The 25,957-nt window shown below is 38.7% G+C and overlaps 1 protein-coding gene across 5 annotated transcripts in view; it reads right to left on the bottom strand.

Annotated features, from left to right (window-relative positions):
* Window positions 1-16,265: 16,265 nt before the first annotated feature.
* The window catches only part of LOC115218611, a 26,593-nt gene continuing 16,901 nt past the window's right edge, over window positions 16,266-25,957 (bottom strand). For 3 of the 5 annotated variants that reach the window (XM_036508442.1, XM_029788511.2, XM_036508444.1), the window contains 4 exons: window positions 21,015-21,193; window positions 19,296-19,493; window positions 17,573-17,770; window positions 16,266-16,769 (listed from right to left, as the gene is read on the bottom strand). In XM_036508442.1, the coding sequence (XP_036364335.1) occupies window positions 16,612-16,769; window positions 17,573-17,770; window positions 19,296-19,493; window positions 21,015-21,193 (733 nt within the window). In that variant the 3' untranslated portion in view covers window positions 16,266-16,611. Of the gene's footprint in view, window positions 16,770-17,572; window positions 17,771-19,295; window positions 19,494-21,014; window positions 21,194-23,703; window positions 24,034-25,957 lie in introns of those variants that run through there. The other 2 variants (XM_029788512.2, XM_036508443.1) reach the window with 2 other exon arrangements.

Below are 25,957 nucleotides of genomic sequence, written 5' to 3'. Positions count from 1 at the left end.
ACGCGTTTCGAGATCAAAGTGTTTTTAATTACTTACTTCTTTTTTCAGTGAAGTCACTGAAGAGAGAAGTAATTAAAAACACTCCTATTTCTAAATTTGGTGTGTGGTGAAGCAATTAGCTGAGCCCTAATTATAATTATGTTTATAATTATAGAATATTTATATAATTCTACCTATAAAGGTTATTTTAACGTACCGAGCTATTTGGTAAAATTATTAATTAATTGATTAATTAATTACTTTAATTAATTAATTTTACCCATTTATTATTAATACAAAATGGCTGATGGTTAGTAAGGAGAGACACAAACGAATAAGAAAGAAGAAAACAAAGGACCACTGATGCGGTCACAGGAGTGTGACGAAAGAACTCTGGCCGAAATAAGATTAAGATTAAAGTAAAAAATAAATATCACTGAAGCAAAATAACACCAAATATATAGTGCGTGTGTTTTTATTGGCTAAACTGGCAATATGACCATTCCGAAATATAACAATATCTGTTTCAACACACGACTTCAAATAAAAAATCTTGCACAACAAATATTTAAACGTATTAATATATAATTTTTTAGATATTTAATAATGTAATGGTTCCATTACTGTGAATAATGCCACGCTAAGATTTAGCTTAGCTCAACCATATGTCCTGGTCTTCGTATTACATGACAGTGATCAAGATTTTGTTACTGAGTTGAGAAGGTCAAGTACGGAATGTAATAATAGTCGTGGCTTGGTGAGAGGATGAAGAATAGCAGTCATTACTCTCTTCAAGGCCTCTGAGATCGCTAAGCAAAACGCAGGAGCTTACTTACTAACCGGAGACCGTCCCCAGAAACCCACAGCTGAGTGAGCTCCACTAAAGGTACCAAAGGTGGTGGTACTAAACCGGGTGAAGGATTAAATCTAACCCGAAGAACGGAAATAGGTCTTATGATTTGTGCATACTGAGCAGTTGCCCTGGTCTCAGGGGCAATTCTGATGTATGTATGTGCACGCTTGCTGTCAATAAATAAATTCTATGGGGCCAAGTGCATTGATTTGTCCAGGGGTTTATAATTCATATTTCTTTACTGCCCACAAGGGGCTAAACATAGAGGGGACAAACAAGGACAGACAAACGGATTAAGTCGATTATATCGACCCCAGTGCGTAACTGGTACTTATTTAATCGACCCCGAAAGGATGAAAGGCAAAGTCAACCTCGGCGGAATTTGAACTCAGAACGTAGCGGCAGACGAAATACTGCTAAGCATTTCGCCCGGCATGCAAACGTTTCTGCCAGCTCGCCGCCAGGGGTTTATAATTCTGCTGTGACGGCCCTGGTCTTCAAGCGGACTTCCACGCAGTTTTCATCTACCAATTTTCACTAACAAGACTTTATCCACCCGAGACCCGTGCGTTGGGATCGAATGTGAAATCACATAGCTATACAGCGGTCATAACAGATCTAATAACAGCAAACCTTCGATCAAAGACATTCCGTGCATGACTACTCCGTCTTTTATTCAAAGGTGCTATATCCCTAGTACGGCATTAGTCAATGTGTCCTTTTTTACCATTTTTTGGGGGGGAGATTGGAGAATATTATGCTGCTATTTCTAGTAGAGCCAGCAACCCTACTGAAGCACCGCGTTGATTCAGAGTTCCGCTTTGATTTATATGTAAGAGATGTTATTATTTAACACCAGGTTTCTTGGTCAATCAATTGCTTTTTTTAACTGTGTATATAAGGTTAGAGTCACCATGATAGATCGGTAGCCACTACACACATTTTTTTCTCTCCTTGTTTTTTTCTGTGTCCCTTTCTGTAGAAGAGCGTAGGCTCGAAACGTAAAATACTTTTTCTATTCCTGAGCGTTATACTAATACATCTGTTTACTTTGTACACCACCTGTCTTCGTCTTTTGCTGTTTTTTTTTTTTTCGTAAACTCTCCTTATATAAGGTTAGTCCTGATTCAGCAGACAGTTCTCATTCACCTACGAAACCATTACAATATCGATTTTTGCTTTCTTTGTGTTTTGTATAGCCAGAACCATATAATTTGATATATCCTCGACCGCTTTTAAACAATGTTGCTTAATTGGGGATAGATTTGGTTGCTGTTTCTAGTAACTCGAATGCCTGCGAAGAGGTCATCTCACTGGCTCCGTTTGACCATCAGTAATCTCCCTTGGTTGCTATTGCAATTACGTAAGAGTAATTTCCCTTGCAGGAAATTGATATTATATATATTGGGTTACCTCGCTTCGTCAGAGTGCATTCTGGGATAGCGAGCGTCTTCCTTCTTCTGTGAAGGTTAAAGTCTTTGTCCGTCGCTTCTGAGACTCGCCATCAACAAACACCGTAAGTAATCTATCTAAATGCCATGCTACTTTCACACCCATTTGCTTAATGGTTAGTGTGTGTACTAGCGCCGCTGCTTCTCGTTCCTATTTGGAGATCATATCTCCGGTCCGTTAATCCTGACTTTCAAACCTCTTACCTGCAAAAAACCCTCCAATGACCTCTTCCTCGTTCATCTCTCTCACCTGTAACTTCTCATTTACTCTCATTAATTACATTAACCTCCAAACAAAAAAAAGAAGCCTCTATCACGGACCACTCTTTACGTGGTCACTCGACTTGAACGAAATAGTTGCTAAATATCCTTCGAATCACACACTTCAGTCTTAAAAAGGAAAACGAAGGACATAGATAATGTCCTGAATACGCTTTATGGTCATGGCTGGAATGTCCTTACCATTGTTCTGCAGAATCAAACTGAGTTTTCGCTAAACAACAACCTGTCTAATCTATTTAGATTCAGGTTAATAATTAAAAGTAATAGATTATTCATTTAAATGAAGTCAAAATTATTCCTCGTTACCACGCTACCCATTTTTATTATTATTAATTAGTCTGTATTAATTGTATCCTTTAAACAACTATTTCATTAATTTCAGAACGTTAAATATTCCTATGTGGTTACTTTGTATTTTAATTTAAGAAATTGAACAGAAAGGAAAGACATTTCCGCGAACCAATTTACAAAACTAGTTTCTGAATGCTGAGTTCTGTTTTGTTCAACAACCTTGCTTGACTACTTTTGTAGGCAAGGAGAAGCGACAATATAATCTATTTCTTTACTGTCCACAAGGGGCTACACACAGAGGGGACAAACAAGGACAGACAAGTGGATTAAGTCGATTATATCGACCCCAATGCGTAACTGGTACTTATTTAATCGACCCCCGAAAGGATGAAAAGCAAAGTCGACCTCGGCGGAATTTGAACTCAGAACGTAACGGCAGACGAAATACGGCTACGCATTTCGCCCGTCGGGCTAACGTTTCTCCCAGCTCGCCGCCTTTAGCGACAATATACTCTTCTCATTAAAGATAAGCGAAAATATCGACCCAATAACGCGGTGAAGATCTTTATTTCATTGACTTTTGAAAGATAAGATACGAATGTATGTTACTTAATGTATCGACCCCGGAAGATTGTATAGTCGACCGAGTCGGAGTGACTGACCTCTGAAACGAAAAACACCAAACTAAATTCTATAATGTATTTAGTCCTTCGCTTTGTTCTCTCACCACACTCAACACTGCTCGGTGGAGATATTTCATGTACCACGAGGAGGCTATATATTTCTCCGTGGGTTTTGTCCTTCCACTTTCGAGAGTCAGTGATAAAATAAATTTCACTAATACCTACTTTAAAGCACCAATAAATTCTCTATATTTCAGTCCAAATGAAAGTAAAATGCTACACATCAGATATCAATATTCTCTTTTACTTATCCGTCAATAGATGAACAACTCAAATTCTCTTCGTCGTAGCGTGCAGACAATCTGTAGCCCCAGGTTAGCTGTGATCAAAGGTGTTCTAATCATGGCCTGCACGTTTGTTATTTAGTTTAACAGATTTGGTTACTATTTTTAGCAATTTCAGTGACCACATAAATTTCATTTATATAGGATCATCATCATTTAACGTCTGTTTTCCATGCTAGCATGGGTTGGATGGTTTGACAGGGTTCTGGGAAGCTAGGAGGCTGCACCAGGCTCCAGTCTGATCTGGCAGTGTTTCTACAGCTGGATGCCCTTCTTAACGCCAACCACTCCGTGAGTGTAGCGGGTGCTTTTTACGTGCCACCAGCACAGGTGCCAGGTTATGCTGGCAATAGCCACGATCAGTAGGTGCTTTTTATGTGTCACCGGCATAGATATATATATATATATTCGAAATAAAACTTACTTGGAAGAAGAAGAAACGAATTTTTCCACCGTCTAAGCTTTTAAAAAACCCCTTATTGTTGATTTCTTTGTCCTGTCTTTTACTGTTTTTATCTTTATTTGTAGTTTTATTTTCTTAATTTGTATTGCTTTTACGTCCTGTTCTTGTCACTTTTTTTTACCCCTCCGCAAAAAATTTTATTTAATTCATTTTGCGGGAAGGACTGCTTCAGCGTGGTCGTGTTCTGCCCTTACTTTGAAACAGGGGCAGCTGAAGAAGGGGAATGTTTCTTGTGTTGTTTGTCTTGTACTCTGTTTTTTCGTCTGTTTCCTTGTTTGGTTTTATGTTTTCGTTTCTCGTTGTGTTCTACGTTTATTTGTGGTGTCCTGTACTTATGTATGCATGTATATATACATATAGATGTAGGCATGTATGTATGCATATGTTTTATTTATTAAATTGTTATATATATATATATATATTCATCAATTAATGTCCATTTTCCATGCTGGCATGGGTGGAACGGTTTGATAGGGACTGGTGAATCAGAGGATTGTGCCAAGCTTCGCTATCTGCTTTGGTGTGGTTTTTATGGCTGGGTGACCTTCCTAACGCCAACCATGTTGCAGAGTGGACTAGATGTTTTTTTTTACATGGCACCAACACTGGCAAGGTCACCAAGTAACATTGCAAGAAAAAGATGTCTCAAATGAGATGTGGGGTATTGAGGGAGGTAGCTTCATGACAAGTGATGAGACATTAGAATATGACAAAGGGACGAAAATGAGGGTCTTGTAGAAGAGATATATGAGTACTCTAGTCAGGTTTGTGTGTGTGTGTGTATATATTTTTTCAGTCATTTGACTGTGGCCATGCTGGAACACTGCCTTTAGTCTAACAAATCGACCCCCAGGACTTATTCTTTGTAAGCCTAGTACTTATTCTATTGGTCACTTTTGCCGAACTGCTAAGTTACAGGGATGTAAACACCAACATCGGTTGTCAAGAAATGTTGTGGACACGGACACACACACATACATATATATATATATATGACAGGCTTCTTTCAAATTCTGTCTACCAAATCTACTCACAAGGCTTTGATCAGTCCGAGGCTATGGTAGAGGACACTTACCCAAGGTGTTATGCTGTGGGACTGAACCTGGAACCGTGTGGTTAGTAAGCAAGCTATTTACCACACAGCCACGCCTTTGCCTATATATATATAAGTGTAGCTGTGTGGTAAGAAGTTTGCTTACTAACCACACGGTTCCAGGTTCAGTCCCACAGTGAGGCTGTAATTTGATTACGTCAACCCCAGTACTCAGCTGGTATTTATTTTATCGATCCCCAGAAGGATAAAAGGTTAAGTTGACTTTTGAACTTAGAACATAAAAAGGAACAAAATGCTGCTAAGTGCTTTGCCTGGCGTTCTAACAATTCTACAAGCTCACTTGAGGTTTTGTAATAATACTACAAGAAACAAGATGAAGATATTACATTTTACCAGAGTTTATTTAACCCTTTCTCTACTGTATTTATTTTGAGATCCTCTCTGTTTCTTTCAATTACTTTAAATATAACAAAGAATTTAGTAAAATAACTTAGTTATTCAGCTAGTGTTAGAAACATAAATTGTGAATAAGGTTTCGTGGAAGACTTTAATTCAAAACTTATGAAAACAAGACATTTGTATTACAGAGCCAGAACCGGTTTCAGCTGGGTTGATAACAAAAGGGTTAAACACTCTTACAGTTTTATCAGGATTTGTCATTTAGATTAATTCCCACACTTAAACGCTTTATGTAAAATGGTTGGCATTTGGAAGAGCGTCCAGTTGTAAAAAGCCATGCCAAAACTGACCTCACCTGTGCTGGTGCCACATAAAAAACACTCAGCCCACTCTGCAGAGCAGTTGATAATAGGAACGGCATCAAGCCATAAAAAACCATGCCAAAACAGATAGAGAAGTATGGTGCAGGCTTATGGAAGGTGGACGTTGAACGATGATGTATTGATTGAAATATATGGATGGGTCTTTTCTGTTTGGCTACACTTTTTGAAAGTTTTAAATTAAGTGAAAATTTTCAAATTTGGTGTATTGATGTAATTTTTCATGCTGAATCTCAGGGCCTTAATTCACTTGTTCCAAAAAAAATTTTCTGAAAAGTTACAGAGGTTTAAAATTTGATCATTTTTACCTGGTCAGAAAACAGGATTTTGAAGCTATCATTTTGTGTGTAGCTGCAGTTATAAGATAAGGCAATAATGTCAACACTGCAATGATAGCACATGTTTTAAGCAATTAATAAGTGAAAAATAACCAAAAAAAAACTGAGTAGACAACACGTTTTGTTAGTTTTAAGCATTCAAGGGGTGGATATTGAAAATGCAACATAAAATACTATGGAAACAGGCACTTATATGTCTATAGCTAAAATTACGAAAAAAATTTGCAAACTTTAAAAGCTATTAACTGTTTATTTATTGACTTGTGGTGAAAATGAATTTCATGTCAGTAATTAGCATACAAAACTATATCAAAACACCAAATTTGAAAGTAATTGGAACAAAATTGAAGAAATTGAAAAGTGGTAACCAAGCAGAAAAGATCCTAATGGATTCATTAAAAAATTTTTTTTTTACTCTTTCTATTTCTCTGTTTTAGATGGCATCTACTGTAACCAAATTAGCAAAACCCAAGATGAGAAATCTTCTCACTTCCAGACTTCCTTTAGAACTAGCAATTGGGACAGTTGTTTCTGTTTCAGTTGGTTTGGCCTGGAAATTCGGAGTACAACTCCCAAGAAGAGCTAGATATGCTGAATTCTACAAGTATGTTATTCATTTTATACTTCAAGTGATCTTTTGCTGTTGATGATAACGTTTTGCCCAGATCAGTCCTGATTAGACAGGCCTGGTCCCGTCCCATCTTCCTTTCCAGCAGTTTACATTTAGGACACCTTTATTTAATGTGGTCTTCTCTGTTCAAGACAAAGCCAACAAGAGATTCAGATCAACTTGATACCAAGGGCCAGTGTTAAAGCCCCCGCCCTTTCTGTCATGAATGGCCATGGGATTGCACTTAGAAAGTTCCCCTCCAAGTCTGAGCAAGGTTGTTTGTGGAAGACCAGCAGTCACCCGAGCATACCAGTCTTCCTTCTTCATGACACCAATGTTATCCAGGAGAAAGGCAAAGGCTGATACAGCTTGGCACCAGCGATCTCACAACTCGCTTCTACAGATGAGTGAACTAGAGCAATGCGAAATAAAATGTCTTGCTCAAGAACACAACACACAACCCAGCCTGGGAATCAAACTCACTACTTCATGATTGTGAGCCTGATGCTCTAACCACTGGGCCACGCACCTTCAGGGATCAGTGTTATCTCTCTATATATAAACGGCAGTTTGTCTGTCTGTGTGTCTGTCAGGTTGTACCCTCACCCTGACCACGGCTTTCAACCGATTCTGATGAAACTTGACACACACATAGCCCAATGTCATAATTCAAAACTAACGCAGCGAAAACTTTGAAAAGTTCCCCCAGTTCTGAAAAAGATCGATAAATTCGACATGGGGTCGAGAATCTAAGCTTTTTATATGCAACACATTTTCTGTCTAGGGGACACAACTCGACCTTTTTATCGCCCAAAGGGACAGCTAGGAACATCGTATACACAGAAGTATTCGAGTGAAGAGAAGATATTGCAACCTGCACATGCGCCTTCGTTCCCAAGAGGGAAAGGACTAGATTGGGATTAGTCGTTGCCTACTAGGGGCTCTTACATACCCGGGCAACGCCGGGCTATGCTGCTAGTCATGAGATAAAATACATATTGTCCTGATATAGTTCATCATATACACAATCACTGTAGAACTGACTTTTATGTTCATGTTGGTTATCTACCTTCCCTGTTGTTAACCATTCGGTTGTGAAGTAAAAGTTTTTTTTTTTTTTTTTTTGGCAAATTGAAACCAACAGAGCTGTTTTATTACAGTAAAATTTGAGCTCAAAGAAATATAACCTGCTTGGATCTTATCTCTGATGTGCCTGGAATTTCAGACATGGTGCTCAGCCAAATCTCCAGTGTAACAGAAATTGGCAAAACCCCCATGTTAAAATCTGGTCCAATTACAACTGAAGATTAGCTACCAATGCAGAATTAAGATTATCTACATTCGTCTACCAAAAGATGTTGTGCTGTTTACGTGTGTTTTGAGTAGCTTTTTTTTTTTTTTTTTTTCCAACTTCTAAAACCATGAAGCTTTGAGGGAGAAAATACCAAAGAGTATATTATTAACAATTGATGAGCTCTTCTGCAAATTTCTGAAGACTAATAGAAATCAAGTATAATTTGATGAAATGTATCCAGAGAATGATTTGGAGTTTGTTGAAGATGAAAGATTTTAAGTGGAAAGTGATACCTTCAAATGAGGGAGGCCTTGCCGCACAATCATCATCATCATCATCATCGTTTAACGTCCGCTTTCCATGCTAGCATGGGTTGGACGATTTGACTGGGGACTGGCGAACTAGATGGCTGCGCCCGGGCTCCAATCTGATCTGGCAGAGTTTCTACAGCTGGATGCCCTTCCTAATGCCAACAAACCAGAGTGTACTGGGTGCCTTTTACATTGCACCATCGCCAGAGCTTTTCATCTGACATCAACACAGAAGCTTTTTATATATATCTATATAAAAAACACGCTTCTTAGTTTCCATCTACCAAATCTATTCACAAGGCTTTGGTCAGCTTGGGGCTGTAGAAGACACTTGTCCAATATGCTGCACTGTGGGACCGAGTTCAAAACCTGGTGGTGGCCAACCAAACTTAACCTCACGCCCATACCTGTGCCTTATTGCTTTATATTTTCTTTTTTAAATCAATCCTTCAGAAACATCTTCAATCAATCATCATAATCCTCTCACTTGTTGGCATTAAGAAGGGCACCCAGCCATAGAAACCATGCCTAAACAGACAGCAGAGCTTGGTGTAGTCTTCTGACTTGCCTGTTCGACTCAGACCATCTAACCCATGCCAGCATGGAAAATGGATGTTAAATGATGATGATGATTGCCTCTAACAGACTTGTTATTACTTACTTCTGGTCTCCTGATTGGTTGCTGTTCTTATTGCATTTCTAATCATGATCACACCATCTTTCTCCTACAGTATATCGTTATGGTTTAAATTTGCTGAGCAGTAGTTGGGGGGGGGGGGCATCGTTACTCCCTGCCTCCTACTTTCTAACTCTTGTCACACTCATAATCCATCTTCTTTCATTCTCTTCATCACTCTCCTTCCCTCTCTTGGCTGTGGATGAATGGAGACAATGTAAAGGGGAACTTCTTTAGTTTTACAAGAACAAGGAATCTCTAGCATTGGTGCCCGGATGAATGCACCCAGTAAACAATGTGAAGTAGTTGAAGAAACAGTAGCAATGTAGAATAGAGAAGATGTTTTAGTCTTGCTAAGAACACACAAACTAGTCTAGTGTTGGTACCATAATAAAATGCACCTAATATTCTCTGTAAAAGTGGTTGGTGTTATGAAGGGCATCCAATGCCAAAATGGGACATAAGAACAAGGGCATGGTCTGTGAACTTGTTTGGGTTTGTAACCCCAAAAATGAACCGCCTCAGCCTCATGCCAGGATTGGAAAAGTAGGTGTAAACTGGTGGTGGTGGTGACTGCTTCCTCCTCCTTCTTTTTAACCCTTTTACTGTAGAAATCAGGTATATTCACTCAAAATTTCATTACCCTTAACTACGGAGACCAGTTTTGTGTACCGATCTACCTTTTGTTGAGGAGGAATGTCATATTTGAGATATGCCAAGTTTGTTGCGGCAAAGGGACTTGCAGAAAATATTTTTGGGGTAGATATTTGACATCATTACTGGAATAGCCATGAAATTTTAATTTTGCAGTTAAAGACAGTAATAAGTTTAACAGAAGTTCGAAACACTCTGAGTTAACTATTCAGGGAGACTCTTCTACTGGGTAATCTGTGTGCAATCAGTGCATATAGCTGTCTCATCATCATCATCATCATTTAGCATCCATTTTCCACGCTGGCATGGGTTAGATGGGTTGGACAGTTTAACTGGAATGAGTAAACTGGAGAGCTGTACCAGGCCTCAGTCTGATTTCTATGGCTGATTGCCTTTCCTAATGCCAACCACTCCAAGAATGTAGTGGGTGCCTTTTACATGCCGCTGGCCCTGTCCACAACTACAGTTTCGCTTGGCTTGTCGTGGCTTCTCAAACACAGTAAATCACCAAAGGTTTTCATCACTTGTCATCACCTCTGTAAGACCCAACATTCCAAAGATTATGCTTCACCACCTCATCCCATATCTTCCTGGGTCTACCTCTTCCACAGGTTCCCCTCTACAGTTAGAGATTGGCATTTCCTCATCCATACGCATCATATGACATGACCACACCAGTGCAGCCTTCTTTCTTGCACACCACATCTGATGCCTCTTATGCCTAATTTTTCTCTCAAGACACTTACACTCTGTCGTACATGCACACTGATGTGTTTGCTATCTTATACCTTACCTGTATATTTAAATTGTGTATATGTGCAGGTATGATTGATCAGATCACAATGTGTTATATAAAGTATGTAAAATGTAAACCAACCAATTCATACAAATATAGTCTCTACCAGGTTGCATTTGTCTTTTCAAAGAAGTCTTCTGTGGTCAATTCTGTCCTTATCATCCAGTTATAAAATATTGCATTTTCACCACTAATTAGGTGAACTTTATCACACTTAACTCTTGTAATACAACAAAAATTGTTTCTAATTTAGTTACAAGTCCTACAATTATGAGAGAAGGGCAGTAAGTCAGTACTGTCAACTTCATTATTTAACTGGTACTTTATATTATTAATCTGTGAGGAATGAAAGACTAAGTTGACCCCTGCAGGATTTTAATTGAAGGTGTAAAGAGCCAGACGAAATGCCACAAGGTATTTTTTTTCGATGTTCTAACAATTCTTTAATAATGATAATGTTTTGTTCTTTACAGAACTTATGATGCTGAAGCTGACTTTCAGAGAATGAAAAACGCTGGGGTTTTTCAATGTATAGATGCTGAGGGAAACATAAACACAGACTTTTAATGGAATTCGAGAAATTGTGAGTATTTCAATGTTCTAGGCAGTAGGACTCCTATTATATTTTTCTTGCTATTTTCAGACTCAACTCAAATAAGAGTGAATGCTCAACTACACACCCGGGGTCAACTCCAATGAATATCCACTTCATCAATGTGCAGTCATATACTAGAATCCTCTGTATTACAGAGGCATTGCATTCCAGAAAAGGTTACCATATTTGAAATTCTGTTCCATGAAATGTATTCCCCATTGACTTTCATGTAGCATGGAAGTGAATGGAAAATAGGTCTCACTTTGTGGGATTGGACATTATGGCATGATTTTAAGAACACGTTTCTGTAACACAGCAGATGGACGTATAACTATGAGAGATACCTAGCCCTTGATTATTCAGAAATGTAACTATGACGGAGTGCTTATACTTAAGCAGAGCTAATTAGAGCTTTTCAACAACAACGTACTTCGAGTTTTAACAACACTTCTAATATTTATGATGCTGATACTTTCTGGTATGTTGGTGGGTGCCTGTGGATCAGTGTCTTGCCTGAATTTGAACAGCTTATTTATGATATTGATAGTTTTTTCATATATATATATATATATATATATATATATATATATTATATTAACAAAATAGATGGAATGTGTAATAGATTTTATTGGGTACAACATGTTTTGAGCCATTCTGGGTCTCTTTGGGGTACATCAATAAAAAGTTTCACTAGGGATTTACTGAGTCAGCTTACGTATCGCTACATGTCCATCAAATCCAAGACTTATTGATGTACCCGAAGAGACCCAGAACAGGCCAAAACGTGTTGTACCCAATAAAATCTATTACACATTGCATCTATTTTACTAATACTGTTACCCCAACCGCCACTACGAAGTTCCTGCAATAAATCTACAGATAACAGCAGGGAATCAAAACTGTGCCGGTGCTTTACTCATCATTTGTTTATACATTTTGTGTAATTTCTCCATTATATATATGTGTGTGTGTGTATATATATATATATATATATATATATACACACTCGCTGAGTGGTTGGCATTAGGAAGGGCATCCAGCTGTAGAAACACTGCCAGATCAGACTGGAGCCTGGTGCAGCCTTCTGGCTTCCCAGATCCCCGGTCGAACCGTCCAACCCATGCTAGTGCGGAAAACGGATGTTAAACGATGATGATGATGATATATATATATATATATATATATATATATACATTTACAAGATAAGGGCAGAAGAAAAATTCAATACGGTAATCACGAATTTTTTAGAGATTTCTATGGGTTTGTTTCGAGACGCATAAATTATAATGGTTATCGACAAAAAATTTTTTGTTTCGGCATATTTGGCATTAAAATTTTTCTTCTGCCCTTATCTTGTAAATTATGTATAAATTTTACCTTTAAAGGCATTTTTTTGATATGCTGGCCATTGATAAAATTTTTTTCCCGAAAAAAATTTTATCCTATAATAATTATATATATATATATATATATATATCATCATCATCATTGTTTAACGTCCGCTTTCCATGCTAGCATGGGTTAGATGATTTGACTGAGGACTAGCAAACCAGATGACTGGTTATATATATATGTGTATAAAGTAGAATGATGTATCTTGCTTAAGATTTAACTCTTTAATATTTATAATGCTGCAAGTGTTAGATATGTATGTCAGTATAAAACTACTATTATGTTATGCTGTAGGCATAACATAGTAAAGATGTTGGTTAGTGCAGTGCAGGGCAAAGCACTATGGTAATTCAGAAAAAAAATCAACTGAAGCCAAAAACACAGAGTGGAATGAGAACAGTGTACCTCCATGGTTCAAATAAAAGGTTAGGTTTGAAATTCTGATACAACAACCGAGTTCAGCGCAAGAGTGCTGAAGAAGGCTGGAGTGAACAAGGGCTGAAACGTAGTGAAATCAACAATGAAGATAAGAACACATAATATAAATTCCTCATTTCAGGAATAGAAAATTGAAAAATACTATTTTGCTGAAATTAAGGAAAACTTCCTTTTTCCAAAAATAACACATAACAGATTTTATTTGATTAACCCTTTAGTGTTTACATTATTCTGCCAAAATTGATCCTTTTTTATCCACATTGTTTTGAACTAATCATGCATTATGTTGTAGCTATGATATTTTGATGAGGTAACTGTAAACTTTTAAAATGATATTGTAGGGTTGGTGTGAGAGACCAGATCTGGTTGGTTTGAACATAAAACAGGCAGAGTACTTTCGTCTGGATATGGCCAGTTTAAAAGCTAAAGGGTTAAATATGACTGTCAGTGTGGTTGATGAGGGTTAAACCATTCTCAACACTTATATCTTTCTCTGGTTTTTATATCAGACTCTCCTGTCATAAATGGTGGATGAGAGTCTTGCAATTCCTTGCTGAACAACCTGCACACATGATTTGCTTAGAGTAATCCGTTATTTGTGCTAGACATTTAGATCGCTCTCTCTATCAAATCGACATTGCATGTACACATGTACGACTAAGCAATAACATTCTTTTGCTCCAAAGCACAGCAAGTGATTGGGGTCTGTTTTACCGACTCCAACTACTCAATTGTTTCTGACTCCAGCTCCACAGCCCTGGTCTGGAATTTGAAACCACTATCTTGCAATTGTGAGTGCAACACCCTAACCACCAGGCCACTCTGAATGAAGATAAATGCTAAAGTATTGAATCTACAAAAACAGATTCTTAATTTCTTTATTTTATTTTATTTTTATTATTGCAGAGATCCTTGGTTCTTTGGTTGAAACAAAATTCACAGAAACAGCACCAACCAAACCATTTTGTATTTATGTTGACCTTATAATAAAAATGTTTATAATTGATAATTTTGATCTCTTTGTAAAATCGTTTCTTGTGAATTGATATGATGTATGAAATATTTAATAGCATGGAAACAGGAAATCTTGATATTATTGACCTAACATTATCTCAGTTTCCATCATCTGACATCTACTTTTCCATAGTTGCATGATTCAGGCAGAATTTTTTGAGACAGATTCTCTACGGCCAGATGCTTTTCCTGTTGCTAACTCTCACCAGTTTCCAAGTAAGATGATATTTTCCCATTGCTAGACACATTTTTCTCATAGAACAACTAGAAAAAAATAGTTCAAGCACTACCAACTTCAGGTACATAAGCAATAGTGTTGTTATTTAAATGGAATGTCTGTTTGAGTAGCATCTCTACAATTAAAAAGACTTAAGGAGAAATGAAACTTTAGCATCATCACAGTCAGACAGCATTCATTGAAGCAAGGTTTCTATGGTGGATGCCCTTCTTGAAGACATGTGGCTCAGTGGTTAGAACATCAGGCTCACAATCATGAAGTAGTGAGTTCAATTCCTGGACCGGGCTGTGTGTTGTGTTCTTGAGCAAGACACTTTATTTCGCATTACTCTTTACTCTTTTACTTGTTTCAGTCATTTGACTGCGGCCATGCTGGAGCACCGCCTTTAGTCGAGCAAATCGACCCCGGGACTTATTCTTTGTAAGCCCAGTACTTATTCTATCAGTCTCTGTTGCCGAACCACTAAGTCACGGGGACGTAAACACACCAGCATCGGTTGTCAAGCATTGCTAGGGGGACATACACACACACACACACACACATATATATATATATATATATATATATATATATATTATATATATATATATATATATATATACATACATATATACGACAGGCTTCTTTCAGTTTCTGTCAACCAAATCCACTCACAAGGCATTGGTCGGCCCGAAGCTATAGCAGAAGACACTTGCCTTTGGATAATATTGGTGGTGTGGAGAGAGGAGGCTGGTATGTATGGGTGACTGCTGGTCTTCCATAAAAATAGCCTTGCCCGGACTTGTGCCTCAGAGGGTAACTTTCTTGGTGCAATGCCATAATCATTCATGACCGAAGGGGGTCTTTTTACTTTTTTTTGTCCTTCCTGTCAACAACCCTCATCTGTTTCTAAGGACAGTAATATTTCCCCATGGCAGGACATAATTTGATGAAGATAAAAAATGCCAGCCAAACATGGTTGCTGCCAGTGCCCCCTGACTGGCTCCTGTGCCAGTGGCACGTAAAAGACACCCACTACACTCTTGGAGTGGTTGGCATTAGGAAGAACATCCAGCTGTAGAAACCTTGCCAGATCAGCCTACTGACTTGACAGTCCTCAGTCAAACTGCCCAACCCATGCCAGCATGGAAAGTGGATGTTAAACGATGGTGTTGATTGGAAACAAACAACACTGCTTGTATGCGGGTGACTCTTGTTTACAACTATCACATGACATCAAGACAAGGAGAGACAAACCTTCATAAGAATATAGGCACAGGCATGGCTGAGAAGTACATGGTTTCTGATTCAGTCCTGCTGAATGGTATATATATTATATATACACACACACACACACACAACAGGCTTCTTTCAAATCCATTCACAAGGCTTTGGTCAGCCTGAGGCTATAGTAGACACTTACCCAAGGTTCCATGCACTAGGACTGAAACCAGAACTATGTGGTTGGGAAGCAAACTTCTTGCCAGTTACCTATTTCTTTATTACCCAGAAGGGGCTAAACATAGAGGGGACAAACAAGGACAGACATAGGTATTAAGTTGATTACATCGACCCCAGTGCGTAACTGGTACGTAATTTATCGACCCCGAAAGGATGAAAGGCAAAGTCGACCTCGGCAGAATTTGAACTCACAACATAACGCAGGTGAAATACTGCTAAGCATTTCGCCCGGCATGCTAACGTTTCTGCCAGCTCGCCACCTTTCTTGGACCAGTTACCGTTTCTTATATACCTTTAGCGCAGTAACTTCAGGAACTTATTTGATTGTGTACATATAGACAAAAGAAAGATTTAAAAAACATATTCTTGTAAATATTTATTTAGAATAATCTCTGATTTTGTTAATTATGATTTCAAGAAAGAGTTTTGTTGATTCAACGACTTCATATGAAGGGATGATTATTGATTTCCTGTGAGAAAATTGTAAGATGGGGGATGGTGAGGGGTGTTTTGGCTGAAATCCCACAATTCTTTCTATATGGCACTTTGTTTGCTGGGATCTCTTGGAAATACTTTGTTCCACATCGAGATATCTCTGTATGCACCGGTGGCTCCTGTTACACATCACATCACAGGGTGCTATAAAGCCATTTCCTGAATCTACCAACTGAGACCTGAGCTTACCGAGACCAATGGTCAGTAGCTGTAAGATTCCTTATCGTGTTTGTTCTTCTTCTTCAGTTTCCGTGCTCTCTCTTGGCGAACAGTTTCAGCTTCAAGGGCTGCAATCTCATTTAATCGCTGTAGAAAGGAGGTAGGGGCCCCACTGACAGGATCTTGGTATAATAATTCAGCTACAAATAGAAACGAAAACAGAAAAAAATCCATTTGATGTTCATATTCTTTTCTATTATTTGTTTCAGTCATTTGACTGCGGCCATGCTGGAGCACCACCTTTTAGTCAAGCAAATCGACCCCAGGACTTATTCTTTGTAAGCCTAGTACTTACTCAACCGGTCTCTTTTTGCCAAACCGTCAAGTTACGGGGACGTAAACACACCAGAATCGCATGTCAAGCAATGTTGATGGGGACAAACACACACACACACATATATATATATATATACAACGGGCTTCTTTCAGTTTCTGTCTACCAAATCTACTCACAAGGCTTTGGTCAGCCTGAGTCTGTAGTAGAAGACATTTATCCACGCAGTGGGACTGAACCCAGAACCATGTGGTTGGTAAGCAAGTTGTTATACTTTTACAGTACACTAAATATCTTAATTTTTTTTAATACAGTTTCTAATAATATCTAATTCTAGAAATATAATGGGATTTTTTAACATCAAATGGCTATAAGGGTCCATCCAAGTAAAATAAGAATCAAAGGGGGTCCATAGGTAAAAAATGGTTGAGAACCACTGCTCTAAATAATTCACTGACCTGCCAGAAAAAGCAGTCAAATCTCCCTCAAATCACACTCTTTTTGAAAAGGAAAAATGTTAAATAATATAGTAACCCTGAGCCTAAACAACAACAACATATAACAATTCCATAACTGTTCCTTCAAGACCAACCCAGATCTTCAATTCCCCCCATCATCCAATGATTCCTCACAGAACTTAAGAAGTGGAGACCAATCAAACAGACCTACCTTCTTTATTGACAGTTCGACTTGCTGGCCAACTAACGCTACCAGTTGGGTAAGTGGGCTTACTACAAAGTGAGGGTGCTTTTTGGAAGGTCATTGTCGGGGCAACAGATGACTGTAGTCCCTGGAAGGTTTTCCCGTTTCGATCTGTAAGACTTGGTATGCAGATTGAAGTATTGGCAACCACTTTGTCAACATTATCTGAAAATGATGGAGAAGGTATTGAGTGGGTCAAAAAGGGAAACATAAGACATGAATTTTACTTCAACAGGGCTAGTAGTGTGTCAGCATATCTGTCAGTGTTGGTCCTACTATTAGTATCATCACTGGTGGTGCTTGATGTTTAGCCTCTGGTCAGACCTATGATTAAAGATATTCCAATCATGATGATCTTATATTTTATTCAGGCACAATGCATCTCATTACATTATCTAATCTGTTTTTGTTTTTTCGGCTTTTTTGTCTCCAAGAGTGTAGTGGGTGCTTTTTACGTGCCACCAGCACGGGGGCCAGTCAGGCGGTACTGGCAACGACCTCACTCGAATGTTTTTCACGTACCACCGGCACAAGTGCCAGTAAGGCGACACTGGTAATGTGTGTGTGTATGTATGTATATATATATAGAGAGAGAGAAAGATAATATAATAAGAGTAAATAATAGTTTTAATGGTTTTTAAAAAAACCAACAATTATTTACGGGTAGATTTAAATGGAGAGTTACACTGATGAAAGATATGGAGTTTATAATCCTAATCTAGAAACGCGTTCGTAAATAACCCTTAGACTTTGCTTTCGTTATTTCTTCCTTCTGTTTTGCATATGTGAATTACAGGGATACATCGTATGTGGAGTTTCATTTGTAGAAAATAGAAATAAACAGTCTTTGACTGCTGTTTCTAATTTTTCGGTATGTGGCTAAGCAACCTGTTGCCTGCCTCTTATTTATATAAAAAAAATATATATAGGCACAGGAGTGGCTGTGTGGTAAGTAGCTTGCTAACCAACCACATGGTTCCGGGTTCAGTCCCACTGCGTGGCATCTTGGGCAAGTGTCTTCTGCTATAGCCCCGGGCCGACCAATGCCTTGTGAGTGGATTTGGTAGACGGAAACTGAAAGAAGCCTGTCATATATATGTATGTGTTTGTGTGTCTGTGTTTGTTCCCCTAGCATTGCTTGACAACCGATGCTGCTGTGTTTACGTCCCCGTCACTTAGCGGTTCGGCAAAAAGAGACCAATAGAATAAGTACTGGGCTTACAAAAAGAATAAGTCCCGGGGTCGAGTTGCTTGACTAAAGGCGGTGCTCCAGCATGGCCGCAGTCAAATGACTGAAACAAGTAAAAGAGAGTATAGAGATAGATAGATAGATATTACTCATTCTGATCCATTGTTTACTTCCTGCATTTGCAATGCTTACTTTTTAATTATAGTCACCACCCCATCCAATACTTTGCGTTTCCTGCCAGTACAGAGTGTTTACAAGGATTCACACCATTTCGCACAGATACACTACTAGCAGAAAACACTAACTGTTATATTGGGTGCTGACTATGATTTAAATAATAAGAATTATAAACACCGTAAACCCTTTGGTATCAAGTACTCGTTCTTGCTTTTGCCTCCATGATCTTACATATGTGTGGATGCTTGTGTATACATGCATGTATGTATATTATATAGAGAGCGATTGTTATCATAAACCCATGACAGAAGAAAGTTCTCTCACCAGCCTGAGAATTGGTGTTGGTTGAATGTTGTAATGACTCTATGGTGGGACTGAAGTTCCAGTTAGTGTTGTTAATATTGGTGTGGCATGAAGCAGTATTGTTAGTAGAGGTGGTAGAACTGGTTGTGGCACATAGAGGTATGGAACGGTTCCATACCATCAAGAAATTACCACTGTTGTCTTCGTCTTCACATTTAACTGTAACGAGAACCAGAATCATGTTAGAAGGCATAATGCATCTCATTACATTATCTAATCTGGATTTGTGTGTGTCTGTGTGTAGGGTGAGATTTGAGGCAGATTTCTCTGCTATTTCTTGGATAAGATAAAGTATGAAGATCCTTCCTGAGTCACATAGACTCACAAGGTCAGTTTCCCAGTTTCTGTGACATATTCCTCCTGGATATGATGTCAGTCCATTGCAGGATTACTCATTTGTGCCAGCTGAGTGGTTCATGAGGAAACAAACCTGTCAACCTGGAAGGGAGTGGCTCTATTTCAAAATACTCAGTTATTTGTTTTAACATCATCAATGGATATGAATGACCAGCTGACCAGAAACCATATATATTAATGAAAGTAGGCCTGGTCTCACGAACGAATTACAGGCAGTTATCAGAAGATTGTTCCATTTGCTAAGTTGGTATCAGTAACACAGCATAGTTAAAGCTGGTATTGGCCACATACCAACATATTCAACTAAAGCTGGTGTCAACCAGACCCATACCAACAGTCAACTAAAGTTAGTATCAGTCACATGTGTTTTCATATTATACCCATAAGGTGGTTTGAACTCACTACAACAAGATAATGATACACTTGGCAAAGTTACAACACTGGTGCATTATTGCATTGACAAGTGATAATGTTGCTGCCTTGTGATACTTACTTTACAGTTTAGTGGACTGAGCCCTTTGAAAGTTATGTGTCTTGACTTCAGAGGTTACACTGTGTTGGTGTCAGGGAAATGAATCTTTGGTCTCATGTACTTGTATTTGTGGCAGCATTCACCTGGAGTGAGTTGAGCCAGCTCTGACCAATGAGTTCACCATGTCCCTCACAAATGCTGACCAACTCTATCGGTCACAGTCAAGGCTGTAATGGATAACAAATGCCCCACTGGGAGGGCAAGTGCATTGAACAGTGCAGACGTCATTCACTATAGAAATATAGAGTCCATGTTCAGAGTTTTGGTGAGAATACAGGTTCACATGTGGTCCCCAGTCACATATGTGCACACGTTGGGATCATATGATCCGTGGCAGCTTATCTTGCTGTCGATTGTCAACAGAAGATTCACTGATTGTTCAACTCCCTGTAAACAACAAACTCCTACACTTTCACAGCAAAATATCATCTCAACAGGGATTCATCTGTCTTTTGCTGAGGTCAACTGTACATATGTAAGAGTGAGAGATATATAGATTGTTGAATTATTGAACCCTAGGTAGAGGGCATGATCTATCTTTTTCTTTTTCCTCTTTATGTTGTAATTTCAAATCTAATCAGAATCAAAGTTTACTTCTGCTCCTGGAGTGCTTCACTTCAATAGATCATGCCCTCTCCCTAGGTTTCAACAATCTATACATCTCTCACTCTTACATTTGTACAGTCGACCTCAGCGGAATTTGAACTCAAAACATGAAGACAGATGAAACACCACTAAGCAATTCAGCCAGCATGCTAACAGAGAAATAGAAACAGAAATAGTAAAAGAACCGGTTCTCCTGCGATTGTTTTTGTGTTTAATCCTGTCGATGTGCCATGGTTGTCTGTCTGAAACTGGAAACGCGGATGAATCCTTGCCATAGTCAATGTTTCTAAGTTGCTGAGACTCATCGAGTGATGCCAAAGAGAAAAGTGGAGATGAAGAAATGGCAGATTGTAAGTTGTTTGCACTGAAATGACAAAAAAAAAAAACAAATTAGAATTCTCTAATTAGTTCTTATATGCATATCTGTGTGTGATCATAATCATCGTTTAGTGTCCACTTTTCCATGCTTGCATGGGACAGAATTTGTTGATGAAATTATAGTAGGAGCTCCATCATAACAGACAACTGATACAGGAATTTAAGTTCTGGTGGAACCCACCCCTCACCAGAGCACAACTGGTACTTAATTTATCAACCCCAAAAGGATGAATGGTAAAGTCAACCTCTAAGCAATTCACCCAGCATGCTAACAATTCTGCCAGATTGGCACATTATTATTATTAATAATAATAATAATGGTTTCAAATTTTGACACAAGGCCAGAAATTGCAAGGGAAAGACCTAGTTGATTACATCAACCCCAGTACTCAGCTGGTACTTACTTTATTGACCCCAAAAGGATGAAAAGCTAAGTCCATCCTGTGATGGACCAGTGTTCTGTCCAGGGGATAGAGGGATAGCTATGTATATATCAGCACGGAAGGCAGACATTAAATGATGGTGATGATATATATGTGTATGTATGTATATATATATATATATATATATATATACACACAATTTAAAAATAGGATAAAATCTTTATAAGAATTTATCAAGTAGTTAGTGTGAAAAATCTCGTAAGAGAAAAATCCACCAATTTTTTCTCTTAAATATATTTATTTATATTATATAGAGGGCATTACTATACATAAATGCCACATGCTAGGAGGGACTCTTAAAATAAAAACTACCAAAATAAATAAACACATCATACCGAGATGCAATTCGAAAAAGCCCACCATTTACATAGATGTATAAAGGGTGAACATTTCTATATGCTACATTGGATACATTGGTTGTTCGTCTGGTATGTTGATTTTTGTTCATTCGTTATAAATCTTGAATTATGCTTGCACTGATGATTAAAAATTGCATTTCTGCACTAATTATGAAATCATGATTTGCAGCTGAATTCTGTTCTTAAATGGCTTGCTTCAAGAGTTGCATTCCCTCGCATTCGATACAATGTGTTTATTTATTTTGGTAGTTTTAACTTTAAGAGTCCCTCCTAGCATGTGGCATTTATGTATAGTAATGCCCTCTATATAATATATATAATATATATATATATATATATATATATACACACACATACATACACACACATTATGGAAACCAAGAAACTGGCCTTCATGAGTCCATAAAACTTGAGAAGGAATCTTTTAATGAGGTATGGAGAGAATCATTGATGAATACAGGTGGTGGTGGGAGGGGGCAAGAGTGGGAGAGATGAGGGTGTGTTGAGGTAATGGAGAAACTGTGGGGAGAGGATGCTGAAAGAAAATGCAGCAGAGTGTGGAGGAACAGTGGGTAGGTGCAGTGAGAGGAGGACTTGCTGTATGGAATATGCATGGTGACCCCAGCAGGGAAGGGAGGAAGTATGGGAGAGATCAAGACACACCATGGAGGTATGATAAGATGAAAGGGGAGGGGATAATTGAGGATGGCTGGGTGAATAGGTGGGTAGGTTTGTGAGAGTGTAAAATGAGAATATCAGCCAGTGGAGTTGAGGATGGAACTGAAAGCATATGAATGGTGAACACAGATGGAGATGGGGGTAATGGCATGTGTCAGTTTGGGGGGTAATATAAAGATAATAGGAGTGGATTATGGAGGAAGAGGAGAACGTGGCAGCAAGTGGTAACACATACATGAAGGGAGATAGGTGGGGAAACCAACCCACCTGTAGCTCTAACAAAATATATTTCTGGTCAGTGTATATATAAAACAAACCCATTGGTGGCCATCACAAAATAAACCATTGGTCAGTGATAACACAACCATACCCAGTACCTCAGTAATTATCACAAAATATACAATGGGGTGCTGAAAAGTTCCTGGCTTTGGGTAAAAGAAAATACAGGAAGATCTGTTAATTATGGTTTTAACCAACATATTCCCCTCTCAGATTCTCACACTTATTGCAGAAGTCCTTCAGTTTTTCTAAAAGAACTCAGAAAGTTGGACTTTAAGCCAGGCTTTTCAGCACTCCCTCATACCAGTAGTTTAGTGAATATATAACCATTCACCATTGGCTATCAGAAAAGAAACTAGTGAATGCATAATTGATATAAATAAATAAAAATAAATAAATGCACCCTTTTTAAAGCCTAACCAGGCTCATGGGCCCGGTTCCCCAGCTGGACGGGACGCCAGTCCATCACAGCATTACTCATTTTTGCCAGCTGAGTGGACTGGAGCAACATGAAATGAAGTGTTTTGCTCAAGAACACAACGCGTCGCCCGGTCCAGGAATCAAAACCACAATCTTACAATCATGATGCTGACACCCTAACCACTAAGCCACGCATCTCCACCATAATTGATATACCAGGGGCTATCACGAAATATACCAGAGGTCAGTTAGTACATAAGCAGCACATCATTGACTAACAGAAAAAAAGAAATCTACCAGCCGGTTTCTCTACTTACTATATTTTGCACACACTCAATGGGAATAGAAGCCGTTCTTTCTTTGTTTTCCGTTCATATTTTCTTTGCGACAAATGTAAATCCAACATTCAGAATCTGTTGTTAAGTAAACCACAATGACAACAACAACAGCAACAACAGGCCCAGGCCAGACCTTACCGATGGAAAGCATATATTGCTTCTGGTTTTGAAGTTACGGGTCATGCCTGGAGGGCATCTCTCAGTGAATTGCGGTAGATTGATGTGGGGGTGAGCAGGTAAATATAAAGCATAAATCAAACCTGATAAGTTTTGTACCTCAAGTACTTCAGATTAACCTTTAACTGAATCATATACCTTCTCCACCCTCCAGATAGATTAGGGAACAAATCAGAATACATACCTACACATATACTTGAGTATATATGTATATATATATATGTAAGTATGCATGCATTTATGTATGTATGTGTATATGCATGAAACATGGTGTTAATATTAAAAGAGAACTGGGTGGGAAGAAGAAGAAAAAGAACAAGAAAAATTAATCCAAATAAGTAACTGATAAGATTAAATGTACAAGCCATTTTTATAATATACTAGCATTAGTGATACTCAACGTTGCCCAGGTGGCACCCCCCCACACACACACACAAACATATATGTAGTGGATCTTGCAAGCATGAAGTGGATTCGATCCACCATAGCCAAATTTAAATTAACACTACATATATAAGAGACTTCTTTCAGTTTCTCTACCAAATCCACTCACAAGGCTTTGGTCAGCCTGAGGTTATAATAATAATAATAATAATGAAATTATTGTATATAGTGCTAAGGTGCACCACAATCAAGACACTTACCCAAGGTGTCACAGAGTGGGACTGAACCTAGAACCATGTGGCTGAGAAGCAAGCTTCTTACCACACAGCCATTCCAAGCACATGGTTCTAGAGCCTACCGAGCAACCCACCAAGTAAAATGTATTTTACTTTAGTCCTCAACTGACCAAAAGCTTTGTGAATGAATTTTTCGCAGAGACAAGACACAGTAAAAAAAAACTCATCAAGTATCAAGCACTGAAAATGGAAAGTAACTATGGAAGAGAAAGACCGTGGAAAACATGATCTCAAGATGCTGAATCTCACAAGGTAGGCAACAGGCAATTGCAATTTGGTGACTTATTGTACCGGAGAAAATCCTGTTCTTTCAAGCAAGCATGACAGAGAAAACATTAGTCAAGGAAATGTTGGTAGCTGGCAGACTCTTACTGTTATTCATCCACTGCTCCTCCCCTACCTCTCTTTAACTGTCCTTTCTCCTCAATCTCCATACCTGGGATGCTTTCACTGTTTTCATCTGTCATCCTCCTCTCACCTCCAAGACAGCTTCCTCTCCCTGTCTGCTTTTTACCTGGATCCTCTTGCTCTATTCACCCTCTCTTCCTTCCCACTTAGGTATTCTTCATCCTTTCTTTCTCTCACACCATGCTCTCCCTGTCTCCACTACCATTCTCTCTCACTGTCCTCTCCCATCAGCCTCCATGTCTGGGATGCTTTCTCTGTATTCCCACACTGCTCACCTCATCCTACCTCTATAGGGCCCTCCAATATCACTTTCACACCCTGCTCACACTGCACTTACTCACTGTTCCCCCTTATTCTTCCTCATTTTCTTTCCCCATCCTCTCCCTACAGTTCCTCCATCACCTCAATACACTTTCACTTTCTCCATCTCTGGCCCACTTCCACGGCTGCATCCCTTTCCATCAATGATTCTCTCCATACCTCGGCAAAAGCATCCTTCTTGAGCCCTATAGACTCACAAGGGCTGGTTTCTCAGTTTCTATGGTGTATATATATTTACCCCCTAAACAGGGTGCTGGTCTGTTGCAGGATTACTCATTTTTGCCAGCTGAATGGATTTGGAGCAAAGTGAAATGAAGTGTTTTGCTCAAGAACACAATGCATTGCCTGGTCAAAGAAGTGAAACCACAATCTTATGCTCATTAGTCCAACACCCGAACCACTTGACCATATGATTCTACTCAATACCTCAGTGTCTCAATCTCTTTTATGTCCCCTTTCCCTCATGCTTTCCATTCATACTTACCCTTATAATATAGGTTAACCTGGGAACGCCCTACTCAACAGCCTTTATCACATCAAGTACTCTGTCCCTCCCTTTCTCACAAACCCTTGACACAAAGCCCTTCCCTATCCTCTTTTACACCTATAGTCTTTCCTCAAATAGTGTCTTCTATGTTACTCTCCCC

Source organism: Octopus sinensis, linkage group LG13, assembly GCF_006345805.1.
Source record: "Octopus sinensis linkage group LG13, ASM634580v1, whole genome shotgun sequence".
Classification (NCBI taxonomy): Eukaryota; Metazoa; Mollusca; class Cephalopoda; order Octopoda; family Octopodidae; genus Octopus; species Octopus sinensis.
Note: the sequence above shows the minus strand (reverse complement) of the source record. Positions and strands in the feature narration are given on the sequence as shown.